The following is a 17,778-nucleotide window of genomic DNA, read 5'->3' as shown; positions in this document are numbered from 1 at the left end:
ACACCCAGAGCCCCTCCTCATAATCCTCATCTCGGTCTTTCCTGCTGTGTCTTGGCCACCTGTTTCCAAGCAGTGCTGTGTCCCAGTTAGAATTTCTGCCTTCTGACTCCTGTGAGGCCCAGCTCACCCTAGGACATCAATGTGGCAAGGGTGGCCCCCTATCTGTCTCAGTCACTGCTTGGCCCGAGTCTAGCACATGGGTGGTGTCTGGCATTCGGTTTGTATGTTTCCTGATCACTTCCTGTATGTTTTACAGACATATTTCCTATTCGTCACTTACTCATAAATTCTTGGAAGTGGAATTCCCTGCCTGTCTCCTGAAGCTATTCATAAAGTGGGTGCTCAATAAATGCTTGAGGAACTGACTCGTGTATTCTGTATTCTGACTTAACTTCCAGATAAGAGCCACTAAATGTCAGCATTTGGCCAGTATAAGAGGCTGAGTGACCTATAATCTCAGTTTTTCCTGGACATTTCCAATGAAGTAGATGACATACCATAATATAAGAAAATGGTTTTATTCCTAATTTTTAGTTCCCATACAGTTTACAAATACACGTCTACTCTGATAATACGGCTTTGCAACTAGCAACGCAGTTGAACTAACACCCATAAATACAGGTGGGGAGACAACATCCACTAATGCTTCTCTACATAAACTATTCTTTTCATGTCATTTTTTAAAAAAACAATTGCAAACAGACTACATAATACGTGGGCAAAAAGGCAATTAAGTGAATCTTTTGAAACACTAAATGTATAATAAACAGTGCATATTATCAACATTTACATGATTCACATCAAAATGATGACATCCTAAAATGTATTCCTTTTAAAGGATAGATTTATCAATAAAATATTACATATCTTTTAATACTCTGGTACAATACTTCATATACTGCAGGAAAATTAAATGTAGGTCTAGTCATCAGCTTAATAAAGGATCCTTTTCCATTAGCTTTTATTAATAAAAGAATCACAATTATGTCATAAATAAACAGGCAAATTATTAATTACATGATTTGAGGTTTAGGATGAAAACTTGTAGAAATTAGTTTGATATACAGTAAAGTTATATAACACACTAAAATCAACTGTTTAATATTTTTGCCTTGTGTGAACTGCCCATAGTGAAAAAAAGAACAAACTTTTTAATGATGGAAGATACAATAAACTGTATTTTGGAACTTATCTTTCAAGAGGAAGAGGGAGAAAGGTTTCCACAACATTAAGGGCTAATACAGATCCTAATAAAGGCATCTCGAAATCAGGGAGGCCATGTGCTTGCTATAGAAAACTTTTTCCCCCCAACAACAGAAAACAGAAACTGCACTGGGTGTGTCCTTATGTCTACGGCCTAAATTCCCCTTATGGACTAATAAGCTACAACAAAATACTTCACAATTGCATACCTTTCCACATTTCCCTGAACTAGAAATAACCCAGGATGTTATATTAGTTCTTAAGAGCCCCAGTAAAAACAAAACAAAACAAAAAAAAAACTAAAAATAATCTTGATAATCTTTGCTGTTCCAAAACAACAAGGCTCCGTAAAGAATGTACAAACACCAAGTAAATCATACATCAATTTGCTCATCCCCATTTAGCCACATCTGAAAAGTCACTGATTCAATGGGAGAGAGGACCATAATTTTCAGGAGGGTCACATACTGGAGGTGAGGTGTCTTTTTATTTTTTTTTAACCAAAGGGGGTAAAAAAAACTATTAAGACTCTGAAATTTGGCTTTAAAAAAAAGAAAAAAAACAATAAAACAAAAAAACCCAAATACCATGTGCCAGATAATTTCTTCACCCCAAATATAAAACCCTATGCTTATAATTTTTAAAATACTCGACCAGCTATGGGATATTGTGCAAATTTAATGTCTACCAGCAGCCCAGAAGCAGACTGTATCCCTGTATCTATCATACCTACTTGCCAGGTTACCGGATTCAACCTATTCAAGTACTGACTGCTCTGGCCCCACGCACTCTGACCTCCTCACAAACCACCTCTTTGGAACTTTCATTTCCACAATTTTTTAACACCTGCACCTCCAGCTCCCCACATCTTCATGGCCTCTCTTCCTAATTTCATCTCATGGAGAATAACCTCATCTGAGAACCTGCAATCACCTTTCACCAAAAACATGACAAACCTTAGCAACCCAGGGACTCCCACAATGTTATCTTGGCATGAATTCACATAACATGATAGTTTGCTGGCTTCATGGAGGGAAATCTAAATGAAATCAATGTCCTGTAACAAACAAAGCTAGCCAAGATCAGGTATTTCTGTTTCAAGCGCAAAACAACTTGATCTTAAGCTACCGGCAGAGACGTTAATGTAGCAGATATATTTGTACAATCAAACCCTTGTGTGCTGGTGAAAGACTTTGCCCCCCAAGTCCAGAGTCTAAACTATACCACAAAAAATCAAGGCAAACAAGAACAATTCAATGTGACAATGAATGAAAAAGAATAGGATTCAAGATCCTTGCTGCAAATACTGAACTGGAATCTCTTTCTTTCCAGGCTTGACAAGAAGACAGTAGTCATTGACCTTCCTCTCAGAAAGTAATTACCTCTGGGCCATACCTGTGTTCTAAAGCAATTCTAGGTTCAATGGAGGGGGAGCAAGGGGGACCAATGTGCATTTTGTCTGTGAAAATGGCAGCGAAGGCAGTCTTCAAACTACCTCAAGGTTTCATGGGAGGTAAAGACCTCAGTACTACCAGGACTGGATCGGGAGCCAAATCAAGAAGGATCTGCCATCAGGAGACCATAAGCTAACAGCAAAGCTGCCATGCATTTTATGATCTTTACAATGTCAACCAATGATACTTTAACTGAAACACACTCAGTGAAGGATGATCCAACACATGGGGCAAAGAGGATGTCTTTGGAGAAGGCACTTCAGGTAGAACGGTAGCAAATCTTACGGCTTGATTAAAACAAAAATGAACTGCTGCTAATTCAATCTGATTAGCGGCCTTGTTTGGACTGCCCCTTCTTCTCCGCAGCCTGAAACCACTGGCAAGGAGAAAGCACCACATTCACCTCCTCCTGTGGGTCAACAGCAACAGGTGGTTCTGCTTTCAGATGCTCTGCTCCTGAAACACATCCATCCTTATGAGACCACTTTCCCTAAGGGATGGTTCAGAAAATATGCTCAGAGCCAGCAGAAGTGGTTCAGGGAGCTTCTAGAAGGCCCTCTCTGTTTGACTTCCAGCTTACACCAGCTCTTGAAAGCAGCTTCAATTTCCCAACATCACTAGCAGCTTCTACTTTTGCTAACTATTGCTGTTTTCCTGTGGCACTGATTCTGACAGTCTACTACTCTGCCCCCCACCCCCATCCCCTGTGGTGAATCATACCTCCACTTGGCACCCTTGTGCCATCTCCTCTTCCTGAATCTGGGCTGGGCCTGTGAGGCTTTAATCAATAGAGGATAGTAGAAGTTCTGGGTTTAAGTCTCAAGAAGGCCTGGCCATGCCTGCTTTATACCCTGCAGGCTCTGAGCTGCCATGTAAGCAGTCCAGCTACCGTGCTCTCGTGGCCACTGGAGCCACATGGAGAAGGAGAGGCCCATGGAACTGCAGAGAAAAGCCCAACCATCCCAGTGTCTTTGGCCAACCTGCTGACCAAATGGGTGACACCAGCGAGAGGACAGAAACAGCTCACCTGAGCCCAGCCCAGACTGAGGAATAGTGAGGAGGGGAAAAAAAAGGACAAGCCACTGCGTTTTGGGGTGGTTTGTCACCAACAATCGGTAATCACGACTCTAGTTGGTTCTCCACAGATGCATTTCTTTTTTCTAAATACAAGACAATTACTCAAATGAAAAGAAAACATGACAAACATTTTCCCACCACATCCTCCTCAGCCAACAGGCTGAAGGTAACTGGTCATCTGCTAAGAAGAAAACACGCCTATTCTCCCAAGTTTCCATGACTCTTTTTTTTCCCACGATTTTTTAATGGCAATGCAAAGGTAGACAGTCGACTTCTCATGGTCTGGAGCACTGGCTTAATTATCACTTAGCCAAAAAATGAGGCCATCAAATGAATTATCCACTACTGGATAAACAATGATAAATGAAACTGTTCTCACTCCCACAGGATGTTGTCACCTTTTCCAGAACATTTTCCTCTTAAAAGTGCCGTTATCCCTCACAAAGAGAAAAATAATTGAATTTTTAAGGTTATAAAAAGAAAAGAAAATGCCAATATATGTAGAATTTGAATCACCATCATCTGTAAAATATAGAGCACAATTAACTGCTTCCTCAATTTAAAATAAAATTCTATAAAATATAACACTGTCTACATTGTAGAGATGATTTCTTCTTATCTGAGGAAATGAGTAATTGGTAATCAGGTATTGTTGAGTTAGAATAAAGTGGTCTTTAAATGGTTTCAAATTTTGCTTCTCCAAAGGTCCACAACACAAGCTTTCCAAATTCAAATTCATTCTCACATATTCTTTCTTGCATCTGTTCTTGATCTTTTTAGGGAGAGGGTAAAGGTCCATATCTAGGGAAGAAATAAGTTAGAATTTTTAAGGAGTACACATCTCAAAGTTTCTCAAGGCACTAAACCATTTTCAAGTAGACTAAAAGCTTCTAAATATACCACCCATTAAAATGGGAATTGCAACATGCAATATTCAAACTGTAAGTTTCCAACATATATCACAACCCGAGTCACTGTCTACAAAGGTGACTGACAGGGAAGAGACGTACCAGGGAGAAGAGTTCCCAGCCACAGAGCTGGAAGGGGTGTGGAAGGTGAGGGGGTGGAGGCCCATGAGGCCAGAGCCTTGTGTCACACAGCCAATCAGAGGGCCCAGGGGGATGAGAATTTGGGCATCCTGACTCCAACCCTCTGGGGCTGTGTATCCCTCTGCTTCCTGGGTCCCCATAGATCACCTCTCAGCACAGACTGGGGTACCCAACTCTAATACAAATTTAAGGAACAGTGATGCCCGCTCTTCATCACCCATATCAACCATCTCTCCACAGTAAGGGCCAGCTTTGCCCCTCACAGAATGAATTCTGTATTTGGTTTCAATCCTTAATGAACTTGAAGATAAATCTAACTTAGAAAAAGTTTAGGAAGAGAAAAAAAAGGAGGCTGGTTTGTAAAACTTAGTTATGGTACACTTCACTAGAACACTCACAAATTATGTGCCACGAATGATGTAACAACCAGTGAGTGCATCCATTTAAATACCTACATCTGTGCTGAAGTCTTGGTGGGTGTTCTCATCTGAAACTTTTCTGCTGCTGCATCAGACCCACATTTTCATAGACTCTAGCATTATCTTCTCTCATTCTGAAAAGGAAAAAGAAGGAAGGAAGGAAGGAAGGAAGGAAGGAAGGAAGGAGGGAGGGAGGGAGGGAGGGAGGGAGGGAGGGAGGGAGGAAGGAAGGAAGGAAGGAAGGAAGGAAGGAAGGAAGGAAAGAAAGAATAAATACATGAATAAAAACACAGACTATGCTGACCAAGCTTGCACAGTATTTATAAAGTACACACTCCATTCTTGGGGGGCTCGATATGATGCAGACACAGCCTGTAAGAACTAAAGTTCTGGGACGAGCTGTAAAACATAAGCGTACAGCAGTATCAACCTAATAAAAGTGGAATAAGAGCCTTAAGTCCCTGAGCTCTCTGGGGTTGGAGGAAAGCGAGCTGTTTTTTTCTGGTGGGCAGAGCCAAGGAGGCCTAGACAATGAGGACTTTGAGTAAGACCCTGAAGCAGGGTGAGATGTGAGCATGTAGAAAGGCTAGGTATTCATTCCAAGTGAGCAAGAGGTCCAGGAAAGGAAAGTGCAGGAGCAATGAGGCAGGGCCTAAAGGCCCATTTGGCCCTGAATTCAGCTACATGAAGGGCAACAATGAGTGTGAAGCTCCATGGTGCTTTAGGGCCCTGAGACAAAGGGCCAGTGAATGCATCCGAGGCCAGACTCCATTCTGATGAGCAGGGAGTGGAGATCAGAGCAGTCTAGGGGGACAGGGTACCCAGCAGCCATCACTGCCAACCCAATAGGGACAAGATAAAATGGGCAGAAAGGCCTCAGGGTCTGGGGTATCCTGGGTGACACCCTGCACAGGGTATAGGCCGCCACCAAGAAGGGAGTCGTCAGATATTCAATATTCGGGGAAAGCCCTGATATGCAGCTGCCATGGCAAATTACTGCAGATAGCAATTTAAAATATCAACTTTACCCATTAGTCCACTGGGAAAGGAAAAAGCAAGCAGGAGGAAAAAGCAACTTGGTGGAAAGAATACTTTTGCTGTATAATTTCATTTCAACATTAACTAGAAACCAAATGTAAATATAAGTGCCATATTTGTTATCTAAAACGTTTATATAGAGTATTAAAGTCAGCAGGGGTTTAAAAATCCACATCAGAAGCAAACAGAGATAAGACTCATGGGGGAAAATAAAAAAGTAAATGTTATACCAAAGACTACTTTAGAATTTATAGAAAAGCAACAATTTACAACTGCTGTTCACATAATCAATTTAACAAATGTTTTCCTAATGCATGTTTTAGCTTAAACAAGGGGATGGCAAAGTTCTTCTATAAAGGATCAGAAGGTAAATAATTTAAAATTTTTATTTTTTTTATTTATTTATGATAGTCACAGAGAGAGAGAGGGGCGCAGAGACACAGGCAGAGGGAGAAGCAGGCTCCATGCACCGGGAGCCTGATGTGGGATTCGATCCCGGGTCTCCAGGATCGCGCCGTGGGCCAAAGGCAGGCGCCAAACCGCCGCGCCACCCAGGGATCCCCAGAAGGTAAATAATTTAATCTCTGCAGGCCACACTCAGTCTCTGGTACATAATATTCTTTGTGCTGGTGTTTTTTAAAAAATATATAGCCCCATAAAAATCATTCATGAGCTGTACAAAAACAGGCCATGGCCGGAATTTGGCCTGGAGGCTGTAGTTTGCAGACTCTTGGTTTAAAGGCCCAATAGATTTCTGTTGTGTGTTGACTGGAAAATCAGCAGATCCTGACAGTGTTGAGACATTAGTGGTCAATTGATCTATTTTTACTTAGCAAGGAATCTTACACATCAAAAGGCCAAAAATACCTACCTTTGTTGTGTATCATTAATAACAGATGTTATCCCCACTGCATAAAAAGAAAAATTAGATTCTTCATAGAGAACCACTACTTGATATACTTATAACCTCACATAATCATAGCTAGTGTACCAATTAGCCTTCGGTTGAGGTAAATTAAAATTTAGTTTAGAAAGCCATTGACTCGTTTGTTAATCAGCTGGGCAACAATAATGACAGCTTGTGCTGCCAAGACCTGTTGTTTTTTAAGCTTTTCTATAGGACCGTGTTCAGGTAGAAAGAATTTCCTTCATTACTACTTACTCTGCACAAGATGGTGTTGGGGTACAAGGCGGGAGGGGACTCTGATCTCCACTTGTCTGGTCCGTTAGAGAATACTTAATATTTGTATATTCATGCCCTTTCCTCTTGCTTTTCTGAAAGGTGAAGATTGATATATGAGGAATTGGATTTTTTTAAGGGAAAAAGAAGCAAAGAAGGCATTTCACCAAAGAGCGACGGACACATAGGCAGACAGAAAGGTTGGACCCTAAATAATACGTTGATCAAATGTTAGGGAATTCACCTCCTCAATGTAAAAGTGAAAAGTACTTTTGAACCATGCAATTCAAAAGCAGAGTCATGCACTAACAACTTACTGTATTAAACCAAATGTATCTATTTCTGAGCTAAAAGAGAATTCTCACTTTCTTTGCTACATTAACATCTAATCATTTCATAATTCACTTGCAACACATTTAATGATTCTCAGATAAACAGTTGGGAAAAGAGCTCCAGAAATAAATTCACTCCAAGTAAAAATAGCACACAGGTACAAAAGATGGTAGTACTCTTAACAGAAACAGTAATATGCTTTATTATATCTTCCCTGCCTCCCACCTCCACCCCAGAAAAGACCCTAGCACCTTTATAACTTCATTTTTGGCTCTAATGATACTTTTTTGGGGGAAAAAAAACTTGGCAAAGAAAACCAGAAGAATAATCTCCTCTTAGATGCAGAGTGAACTAACTATATATTTAGTAGGAGTCCCGGTTATATGATTTATCACTCTTCACTCCTAATTTCACCCAAAAATAACCAATTCTGAAAATCTAACCCACCAATCATCATTATATAATGTTGCGTTCATTCTAGGATTATTCCAGAAAACTACCAAATATGAGAAAGGGTATCCACATACCCTTTTTTGAAACACTGACGTACAGCAGTGACTTCCATTCATGGCTGGTGAGAGGGTAAAATTAGTGCACTACTGGTCAGAACTCACAGTACTAACCAGTCAGTATCTAGTAATAATAAAACTATATTCTACAACCTTGAACATTTGCTTCTTGAGAAACTCATACACAGGAGCCTAAAAGAGCTGTAAAAGGATGTCTGATGACATGTTATTCTTAATAGTGTTTATACCCAGGGAAGGAATCAATGTGATGTATTCATATCATGAAGTAATATGCAATAGTGAGGAGGAACAACATGAGAGACTGTGTCTCCAAAAAGGCTTCATAATCAATGTTAAGTGGAAAAACACAAATTATAGAATAAAACAGTATGATACAGGCTGAACATTCTAAACACATACAATAATGTTATCTATTATGTGTAGATTATTGGTTTTTTAAAAAAGATTTTATTTATTTATTCATGAGAGACATAGAAAGAGGCAGAGACATAGGCAGAGGGAGAAGCAGGCTCCATGCAGGGAGCCAGATGTGGGACTTGATCCCAGGACTCCAGGGTCACACCCTGAGCCGAAGGCAGATGCTCAACCACTGAGCCACCCAGGCGTCCCAATTTTTGGTATGTTTATTTTAAAATATAAAAAAGAGTGCAAGCAGGGGCACCTGAGTAGCTCAGGCTCGCTTGAGCCTCTGACTTTGGCTCATGATCCTAGCCAGAATCCTGGGGTGAATCAGGCTCCTCATTCAGCAGGAATTCTGCCTCTCCCTCTCTCTCTGCCCCTCCCCCTGCTCATACTCTGTCTTAAATAAACGAATAAAATCTTAAAAAAAAAAAAAAAAGATTGCAAGCCAAGCAATTGCCCTGGGGCTCCAAGGGTAGAAATAAGGGTTGTACCTGGGGCTGACAGCTGTAACTGCCACATTCGATTGCTGTTATAAAAGGAAAAAGAGGGGTACCTGGCTGGCTCTCTTGGAAAGTTGTGTGCCTCTTGATCTTGGGTGCAGAGATTAGTTTAATTAATTTTATTTTTTTATTTTTATTTTTATTTTATTTTTATTTATTTATGATAGTCACAGAGAGAGAGAGAGAGGGGCGCAGAGACACAGGCAGAGGGAGAAGCAGGCTCCATGCACCGGGAGCCCGATGTGGGATTCGATCCCGGGTCTCCAGGATTGCGCCCTGGGCCAAAGGCAGGCGCCAAACCGCTGTGCCACCCAAGGATCCCAAGTTTAATTAATCTTAAAAAGGGGAAAAAACTTGGAAGAAATGTAACAAAATAAAATGATCGACAACAGGTATAGTACTAGTAGTATTTTACATTTTTTTCAAATGAAACCTTAAATAAATTTAAATCCACTGAAGTTTCTCCTTCCTCTCCTTACTCAAAACTCACCCCAAAACAACAGCGAATAAAAAGTAGAAAATCTTATTTCACATACAACAAGAGTTGTTACGACTCCAACCTATAGATTATAAAGCACCTGCTACCATATGTGAACATGAGAACAAAATATTAAGGATGCTGGACAGCCTAAAAGATTCATTGTCTGACTCTTCACAGAAAAAGCTTGACATTAACAGCTGCTTGCTGTCTGCTTCCTTGTGCTGTCTGTAACCATGTAGAAAAGGAAACATCCGAAAGGACAATTGGGGGACAAGATACAGAGTGCCTGGGTCCCCAGATGACCCCATGGAGCGGAGCTGCCCACTTTCTCCCCAAATTGCCTGCCAACTTGGATTTTTATGTTAGAAGAGAAATGAGCTTCTATTTTGCTGAAGCCACTATTATTTCAACTCTGTTAAAGCAGCCCAGCCAATTTGTTAACTAAGTAGCCATCACAGAACTTAGAGTCTAGGAAAGAAGTTGCAAAAATGAAATCCAAAGAGAAACTGTTTTGTTTACTCTACAGAATATTTTAACGTTCTGAACAACTGTTCTTAAAAATCTAATGGCCTTGAAAAGCAGCCACAGGTTTTTAGCACTGAAATACTTACACAAGAAACAATTTCTTAAAAGATAGGATTTAAAATGAAATATTAAGTGGAAGACCTGGCTAAGAACATCACTTATTTTAAAACTTATTCTGGATAGCTGGGCATCCAACTCTTGGTTTCAGTTCAGGTCTTGATCTTAGGGTTTTGAGTTCAAGCCCTGTGTTGGGATCCACACTGGGTATGGAGCCTACTTAAAATAACTTAAAATTAACTCTTTTTTAAAATAAAAATTTGAAATATACAACCAGTAAGTTGAAGCATAAGCTTGCTTTCTACTCAACACTTTTTAAAAAATTGTTGTTAAAAGAAAAAGAACAGATAACATGAGATACAGGCTCTTGACAAAATTTTGAGTATACACTACAATACTGTCAAGTATATGGTATCATTGTGCAGATCTCTAGAACTTTTTCACCTTACATAACTGAAACTCTAGATCCACTGAACAGCAACCCTCATTTTTCCTTCCCTATTACTTTCTTGGAAAAAAAAAAAATCAGTATTTCTACATAAAGCAATTACAAAAGAATTTTCTAATGGGAACAATTAATACAAATGGGACAGGAATTATTTCAATGAACTAAATGGCTCAAGAAAAAGCATAAAAATGTTGGAGCCTCTTAGCTTATTTAGAAAGAACAATAAGTAAAACCGATCTACAAATTAGAGGAGTTTATTTCTCAGTACTATGACAGCCCAGGCTGTCCTTATAGAACAAGAAAAAATCTCAGGGGATAGGGGTTGTTTTCATAGGGAGGGGTGAGGGGAGTTTTGTTACAGAGCCCTAAAAAATGGTCTGAAATTGATCTATCCTCCTGAATTCAAGGACAAAGCAGAGTTACCAAACCTTTTGTAATATTTATAATAAATCTTAGAGCCTTGCCAACAGTCAAGGTTGAGAGGAGGGTCCAACCATAAGTCTCTAAAATCATCTGGCATTAAATATCTTGCCATATGAAGTAACTCCAGTCCATTTCTAAACTTTAAATTATAAAAAAGCCTGGGGTGCGTGGCTTTTTTCAGTTAGTAGAGCATGCAACTCTTGATCTCGGGGTCATGAGTTTGAGTCCCATGCTGGGCATAGAGATTACTTCAAAAAAAAAATTAAGACTAAAAAAATAAAGCATATATTAATCAGAAAAAAAAAAAAAAGATAGAAAAGCCCAAAAGCCAAGAGTAGGAAGAAAGGGTCAAATGAAAATGCTCTTGGGGCACCTTGGTGGCTCACTCATTTAAGCGTCCCAACTTGATTTCGGCTTAGATTACAATCTGAGGGTCATGAGATCGTGACATCAGGCTCTGTGCTGGGTGTGAAGCCCAATTAAGATCCTCTCTCTCCTCTCCCTCTGCACCCCCACGAAAAAAGAAAAGAAAAGGGGAGGGGAGGGGAAGGAAGGGGAGGGAAGTGAAGGGAAAGGAAAGGAAAGGAAATGAGAAGAAAATGCTCTTATCTAGGTTCCGGAGCAACAATACTACTTGGGCAGGATACTCTGGGTTCAGACATCAGGATTACAAACACCTTGATTCCCCCCTACATCTCATCACAAAATGAGATGATTACTAGTTCTGCTTCTCGCTGTGCTCACCATTAGCCCTCTCGTCCTGTCCAAACTGCTATCAATCCTTACCTACGCTGGTCACCTCTGCTTGACCCCAGAGCCCACTCACTCCTCACCCTCTTTTCAAAGTGAGGATCTTTTTATGTCACTCTCCTGCTTCAGAATCCTCAGTGATATCCCATTTCCCTTGGGATAAAGCCTAAAATCGTTAATATGGACTGCAAGCCATACCCCCTGAAAATCAGGTTTCTGCTTACTTTCCCAATCCCACCTATGACACCCCCTGCCCCTCTCAACAACTTCTAGTCCAACCACACAGATTTCTTTCCATATCAGGAATATCATCACTTATACCCCCAGCACAGTGCCTGGCACCCAGTATAACCTACTTTAATTAATGTGGGAATGAATGAACAAATGTAAAAGGGCCTTTTGATTGGACCAAGGAACTTAGGAAGATATGTGAAAAGCACAAGTCCAGGGAAATGAATAAAAGTTTTGGAACAAATGTAGACAAGGGCCTCATAGTAACTCAAATTTTGTATATGGTGGAATTTGAGTTCCATTAAGGCAATAGCTATGTCTGTCTTCTTCTATTACATCCTTAGCATCTATTCAGTGTCTGGAACACAAAAGGCACCCAATTATTTATTTTTTTTTTATTTATTTTTTTTTATTTATATGAGAGAGAGAGAGAGAGAGAACACACAAGTAGGGGTAAGAGCAGAGGAGAGAGAGGTAGACTCCCTGTTGAGCGTGGAGCCCAACCCCAGGACTCTGAGATCAAGACCTGAGATGAAGTCAAATGTTTAATCGACTGAGCCATTCAGGTGCTCCCAAATATTTCTTACAGGAATAGCACCAAGGGCACTTGGGTGGCCCAGTAGGTTAAGAGTCTCCCTTCAGCTTGGGTTGTGATCTCGGGATTCTGGGATTGACTCTTGCATTGGGCTGCCTGCTTCACAGAAAGCCTGTTTCTCCCTCTGCCTCTGCCTCTCTCTCTCTCTCGTCTCTTACAAATAAATAAATAAAATCTTTAAAAATAAATTTGTATTTTTTATTTATCTATTCATGAAAGACACAGAGAGGCAGAGACATAGGCAGAGGGAGAGGCAGGCTCCCCACAGGGCGCCCAATGCGGGACTCAATCCCAGGACCCCGGGATCATGCCCTGAGCCCCCTGATTACAGAATTTTTTTTTTTTTTGATTACAGAATTTTTAAAGATAACTTCTGTCCTACAATGATTCACTCAGAGTATACCACCTAAAGCCTTTACACGGCAGTTCAAGGACGCTTGCTGTGGAATGTGGAATTATTTCCTTCAAACAAGAGTTGCCCACATGGTAAATTGGATTCTCACAGGGACACAGGTCTCTCTGAAACCATTTCACATGTATACTAGGGGTAAACAAATGAGTAAATAAATTGTAGATCATGGGAGCCAGGTTTCTCCCAGTCAGAGAAGTTACAAATTAGCAATGGGAAGGCTAGACTGAGCCTTGTGGTACTGAGTGAGAGCGGAGACATCAACAGGAACTGAGGTTTAGCTTATATAGATACACATTATTGATGCATGTGGACACGCATTAGTACACAGACATCATTTCCTAACACTGTCCACTGAGGGGACCCAGAAGCAGTAATACCCAGTAGCAACAAGCATACCCAACACACAAAACTTTAATTTTAAATACTTGTCTTTAATAAACAGAACCAGGGCTCCATAGAAAAATGACCAATGCAAAGGCTGGGACAGGGAAGATATAAGATGAGCCTGGAGCATCTTGCATGCCAGTAAGTAAGCAAGTGCACAGGAGCAAAAGTCTACAGACATGCAAAAGGGACACAGGAGGCAACCTGAAAAAGCTCCCAATGGCCAAAGCTGCAACAATTTGAGCAACAAATAGCATAATATTGGATTATTACCCCAAGTATAAAATAAATATACATGAATCTATTTAGATATAAAGAAATAACTAGATAAATAAGGGCACCTGGGTGGCTCAGTCAATTAAGGGTCCAACTCTTGATTTTGGCTCAGGTCATGATCTCGGGGTCATGAGATCAAGCCCCATGTCACATTCTGTGCGGGGCAAGGAGCCTGCTTAAGATTCTTTCTCTCCCTCGGCCTCGCCCCCACCCCTCACACCCCACATACACACATATACAAACATGGACTGTCTCTCAAAAAGAAAAAAGAAAAAACTGAATAAACAGAGAGAAGAGACAAATCTTCCTTACAAAGGAATTCTAAATAAGTTACATAGCAACTACTCATTCCAGAAGATGGAGCTTAATTCCCCTTCCTTTGAGTATGATCTATACTAAATGACTTACTTCAAAGAACAAAGTAAGGACAGGGAGTCTTTACAGTAAGAGAAATCTGGCACCTTAGCCAGGTGATGCAAGTTTAATATCCCTAGGCCATGTTGTTGTTATCAGGTGCCCCTTGAGTGATGAGAGGGGTACCTCACAAATCACCTTGCTGGTACTCTACCCAAAAATCCACTACCCCAGTCAAACAAGAAATAATCAAATAAACCCAAACTGAGGAACACTCTACAAGATATCTGACTAGCACTCTACAAGTGTCATAGTTCATGAAAAACAAGCAAAGACTAAGAAACTATTACAGACCAGAAGGGACACTAAACTCAATGTGGGATCCTGGATAGGATCCTAGAACAAAAAAGGATATTTACGGGGAAACTGGTGAAATCTGAATAAATTCTAGAGTGTAGTCACCAGCAATTTATTGGGATTATTTAGTTTTGATAAAGGTATTACGGTTATGCAAGATGTTAACATTACGGGAAACTGGATGAAGCACCCAAAGGAACTCTTAACATTATCTTTGCAACTTTTCTAGAAGTCTAAATATTATTCCAAAATAAAGTTTATTTTTAAAAAGCTACTGGAGAAGAAGTGTGCGTATATATATCTATTTCTCACATAATATATAAACCTCATATAAATATGAGGTTATACAGCAAGAGCTCAACAATTGAACAATTAAAGCAGTAATTAATTGGCTATTTAGCAATACAAATAATCCTATACCAGTACAAATAAACACAGCCAGTACCCAGCTCTTGGCTTCAAAATACCACTCTACAATAAAGAGGCTCCTGTAAAATCAGGGCTCCTATGAAAAATAGCTGGGAAAGTACAAGATGAGACTTCATATTCTGGTGTCCAAAAGTGTAAGGCAGTAAGAAACTAAACAAACAATTACAGGGGAGGGGGTGCATGCAAGAAGTAGTTTGGCAAACTAAGAAACAGACTCTTAACTACAGAGAATACACTAATGGTCACAGGGAGGGTGAACTAGGTAATGGGGATGGAGGAGTGCACTTGTCGTAATGAGTACCAGGTGTTGTATGTAAGTGCTGAATCAGTAAATTCTAAACCTGAAACTAATATTACAGTGTATGTTAACTAACTGGAATTTAAATAAAAACTTAATTAAAAAAAATTTTTAAAAAAGTGTAATGAAGTACTCAAAAATGAGAACTATCAAAAGGACAAGAACCATTTTGAACAGGTTCCCACTAGCCAAATTTGGGACAATTTAAGGAACAAAATAAATACTAGAAATGGATTCTCACCCATTCTGACATGAATGAATGAATGAAAAGAGAAAGCTCTTCCTTAGAGTAGGCGCCACACTAATGAATGAAAAGGGAATTAGGAAGTAGGAAATCACCACTGGGCAGATGTTGCAGTAGTCATTTTTCCAGGCAAGAATAGTGAATACATGCAAAATCAGTACACAAAACGTATTATGGAAAATAGGTTATTTATATAGTCTCAAACATCTTCCTATAAGATATTAATTTAAAAAGGGGAAATTGTTACTGTACAGTGGAGAAATGTGACAGACAACACCTTAATTAAGCAGTCAAAGAGAACGCTGCCAGGTATGAAATGCATCAACAGAAGTGCCCCTGACGTGAGGTACCAGGATGCAACATGACTTCCGTGACAGCCCTGTCAAAAACGCATGACCTGATTCTTTTTTTTTTTTAAAAAGATTTTATTTATTTATTCATAGAGACACACACAGAGAGAGGCAGAGACACAGGCAGAGGGAGAAGCAGGCTCCTTGCCGGGAACCCGACATGGGACTCGATCCAGGGTCTCCAGGATCACACCTTGGGCGGAAGGCAGCACTAAACCGCTGCACCACCAGGGCTGCCCGCACGACCTGATTCTAATCAAGAGAGCACATCACACAAATCCACACTAGGGGCATTCTATCAAATAACTGGCCTGAACTCTTCAAAAATGGCAAGGTCACAGAAGATAAAGACTGAGGGACGCCTGGGTGGCTCAGCGGTTGAGCGTCTGCCTTTGGCTCAGGGTGTGATCCCAGTCCAGGGATCCTGTCTCGCATTGGGCTCCCTGTGAGGAGCCTGCTTCTCCCTCTGCCTATGTCTCTGCCTCTCTCTCTCTTTCATGAATAAAGAAGTAAAAAATCTTTAAAAACAAACAAACAAAAAACGATAAAGATTGAGAAACTGTTCCAGACGAAAGTAAAGATACATGACAGCCAAATGTACCAGGGGGCCCTGGACCACTGAAAGATAGAAGGAGGACAAACTGGTAAAATTTGAATATGGTCTATATTGATAAGTGCCATATCAATGTTAATTCCCTGGTTCTATCATTTTACTATGGTTAAATAAGAGAATGTCTGTATTTTTAGGACATACACATTTTGACATACATAGGTCAAAAATATTAAGAAGCAAAGGGGCACAGATATTTGCAACTTATGAACACTTCATTTTTAAAATTACATAAATGTATATAAAGAGAGAAAATACAAATGAATGATAAAGTATGTTAACATGTCAACAAGGTGAAGGGAATTACGTACACTGGGTTTGCAAATTAAAAAAAAAATTAATGCTATAACTGGAAGTTAACAAACAAATCTACCTTCAAGCAAATGGCAGAGTGTGGGAAGAATCTTTTATAAAAACTTGAGAATTTTCTCAAACTCGCCTCATTTGCACCCTCCCCTGGTCGCCCACCTATTTCTGCTTCGCCTCCTCCCAGCACCAGCACTACTTCCTGCTTCCTTCCCCAGGCTCAACACCCCTGACTCACTGTCTTTTTTCATTTACCCTCTTTCAAAAATTCCTTCATTCCCAAAGGTCTTTAACTCTTCAGAATTGTAGAAATGATGGTATTTAAAAGAATAACCAATGATCCTAAATGAGTTTCATTCTTTGGCTTAGTTTAAAACTCAGGTGGCTTCACTAGTTCTTAAGGCTACCACTTAAGCTTTCTACCAGAAGAAGGTACTTCTTAATTCTACCACAAAATCAGGTAGTAAGTTCATACATGGAATTAAATGGAACTACACGTTATAGGATCTCATTTTTAAAAATGAATAAGCCAACCCATCTTTTTTTTTTTTTTAATTTATGATAGTCACAGAGAGAGAGAGAGAGAGAGAGAGGCAGAGACACAGGCAGAGGGAGAAGCAGGCTCCATGCACCGGGAGCCCGATGGGGGACTCGATCCCGGGTCTCCAGGATAGCGCCCTGGGCCAAAGGCAGGTGCCAAACCGCTGCACCACCCAGGGATCCCCCAACCCATCTTTTTAAACTCTGAAGGCTCAGATCCCAAAGAGCAGTTAATGTGCTAATAAGGACAATACTGGCACATATTGGCACCAAAAAGTACTGGCTGAACGAATGAATGCATGCATTCATTTGAAGCACTCTTCAAATAGGATTATCAGTGACATCCAGTTTCGATATTCTATAAGACTTAAATTATCAAGGAATATGTTCTGCTTTTTTCTACCCCCTCCTGACCCTGGGGTGATAAAGCTTTTTTTTTTAAGATTTTACTGATTTAGGGTAGCTCTCTCTGAATGAATAAATAAGTAAATCTTTAAAAAAAAAAAAAGATTTTACTGATTTA

The 17,778-nt window shown here is 40.1% G+C and overlaps 1 protein-coding gene across 2 annotated transcripts in view; it reads right to left on the bottom strand.

Annotated features, from left to right (window-relative positions):
* Positions 1-499: 499 nt before the first annotated feature.
* PTPN11 (protein tyrosine phosphatase non-receptor type 11) overlaps positions 500-17,778 on the bottom strand; it is an 83,038-nt gene continuing 65,759 nt past the window's right edge. For both annotated transcript variants that reach the window (XM_072802588.1, XM_072802589.1), the window contains exons 14-16: positions 7,403-7,515; positions 5,239-5,336; positions 500-4,535 (exon numbers count right to left, since the gene is read on the bottom strand). In XM_072802588.1, coding sequence (XP_072658689.1) covers positions 5,267-5,336; positions 7,403-7,515 — 183 coding nt within the window. In that variant the 3' untranslated portion in view covers positions 500-4,535; positions 5,239-5,266. The remainder of the gene's footprint in view (positions 4,536-5,238; positions 5,337-7,402; positions 7,516-17,778) is intronic.

The sequence above is a fragment of the Canis lupus genome, chromosome 27, assembly GCF_048164855.1.
Source record: "Canis lupus baileyi chromosome 27, mCanLup2.hap1, whole genome shotgun sequence".
NCBI classification, from domain to species: domain Eukaryota; kingdom Metazoa; phylum Chordata; class Mammalia; order Carnivora; family Canidae; genus Canis; species Canis lupus.
The sequence above is the reverse complement of the archived record's forward strand: the minus strand, read 5'-3'. Positions and strand labels throughout refer to the sequence as shown.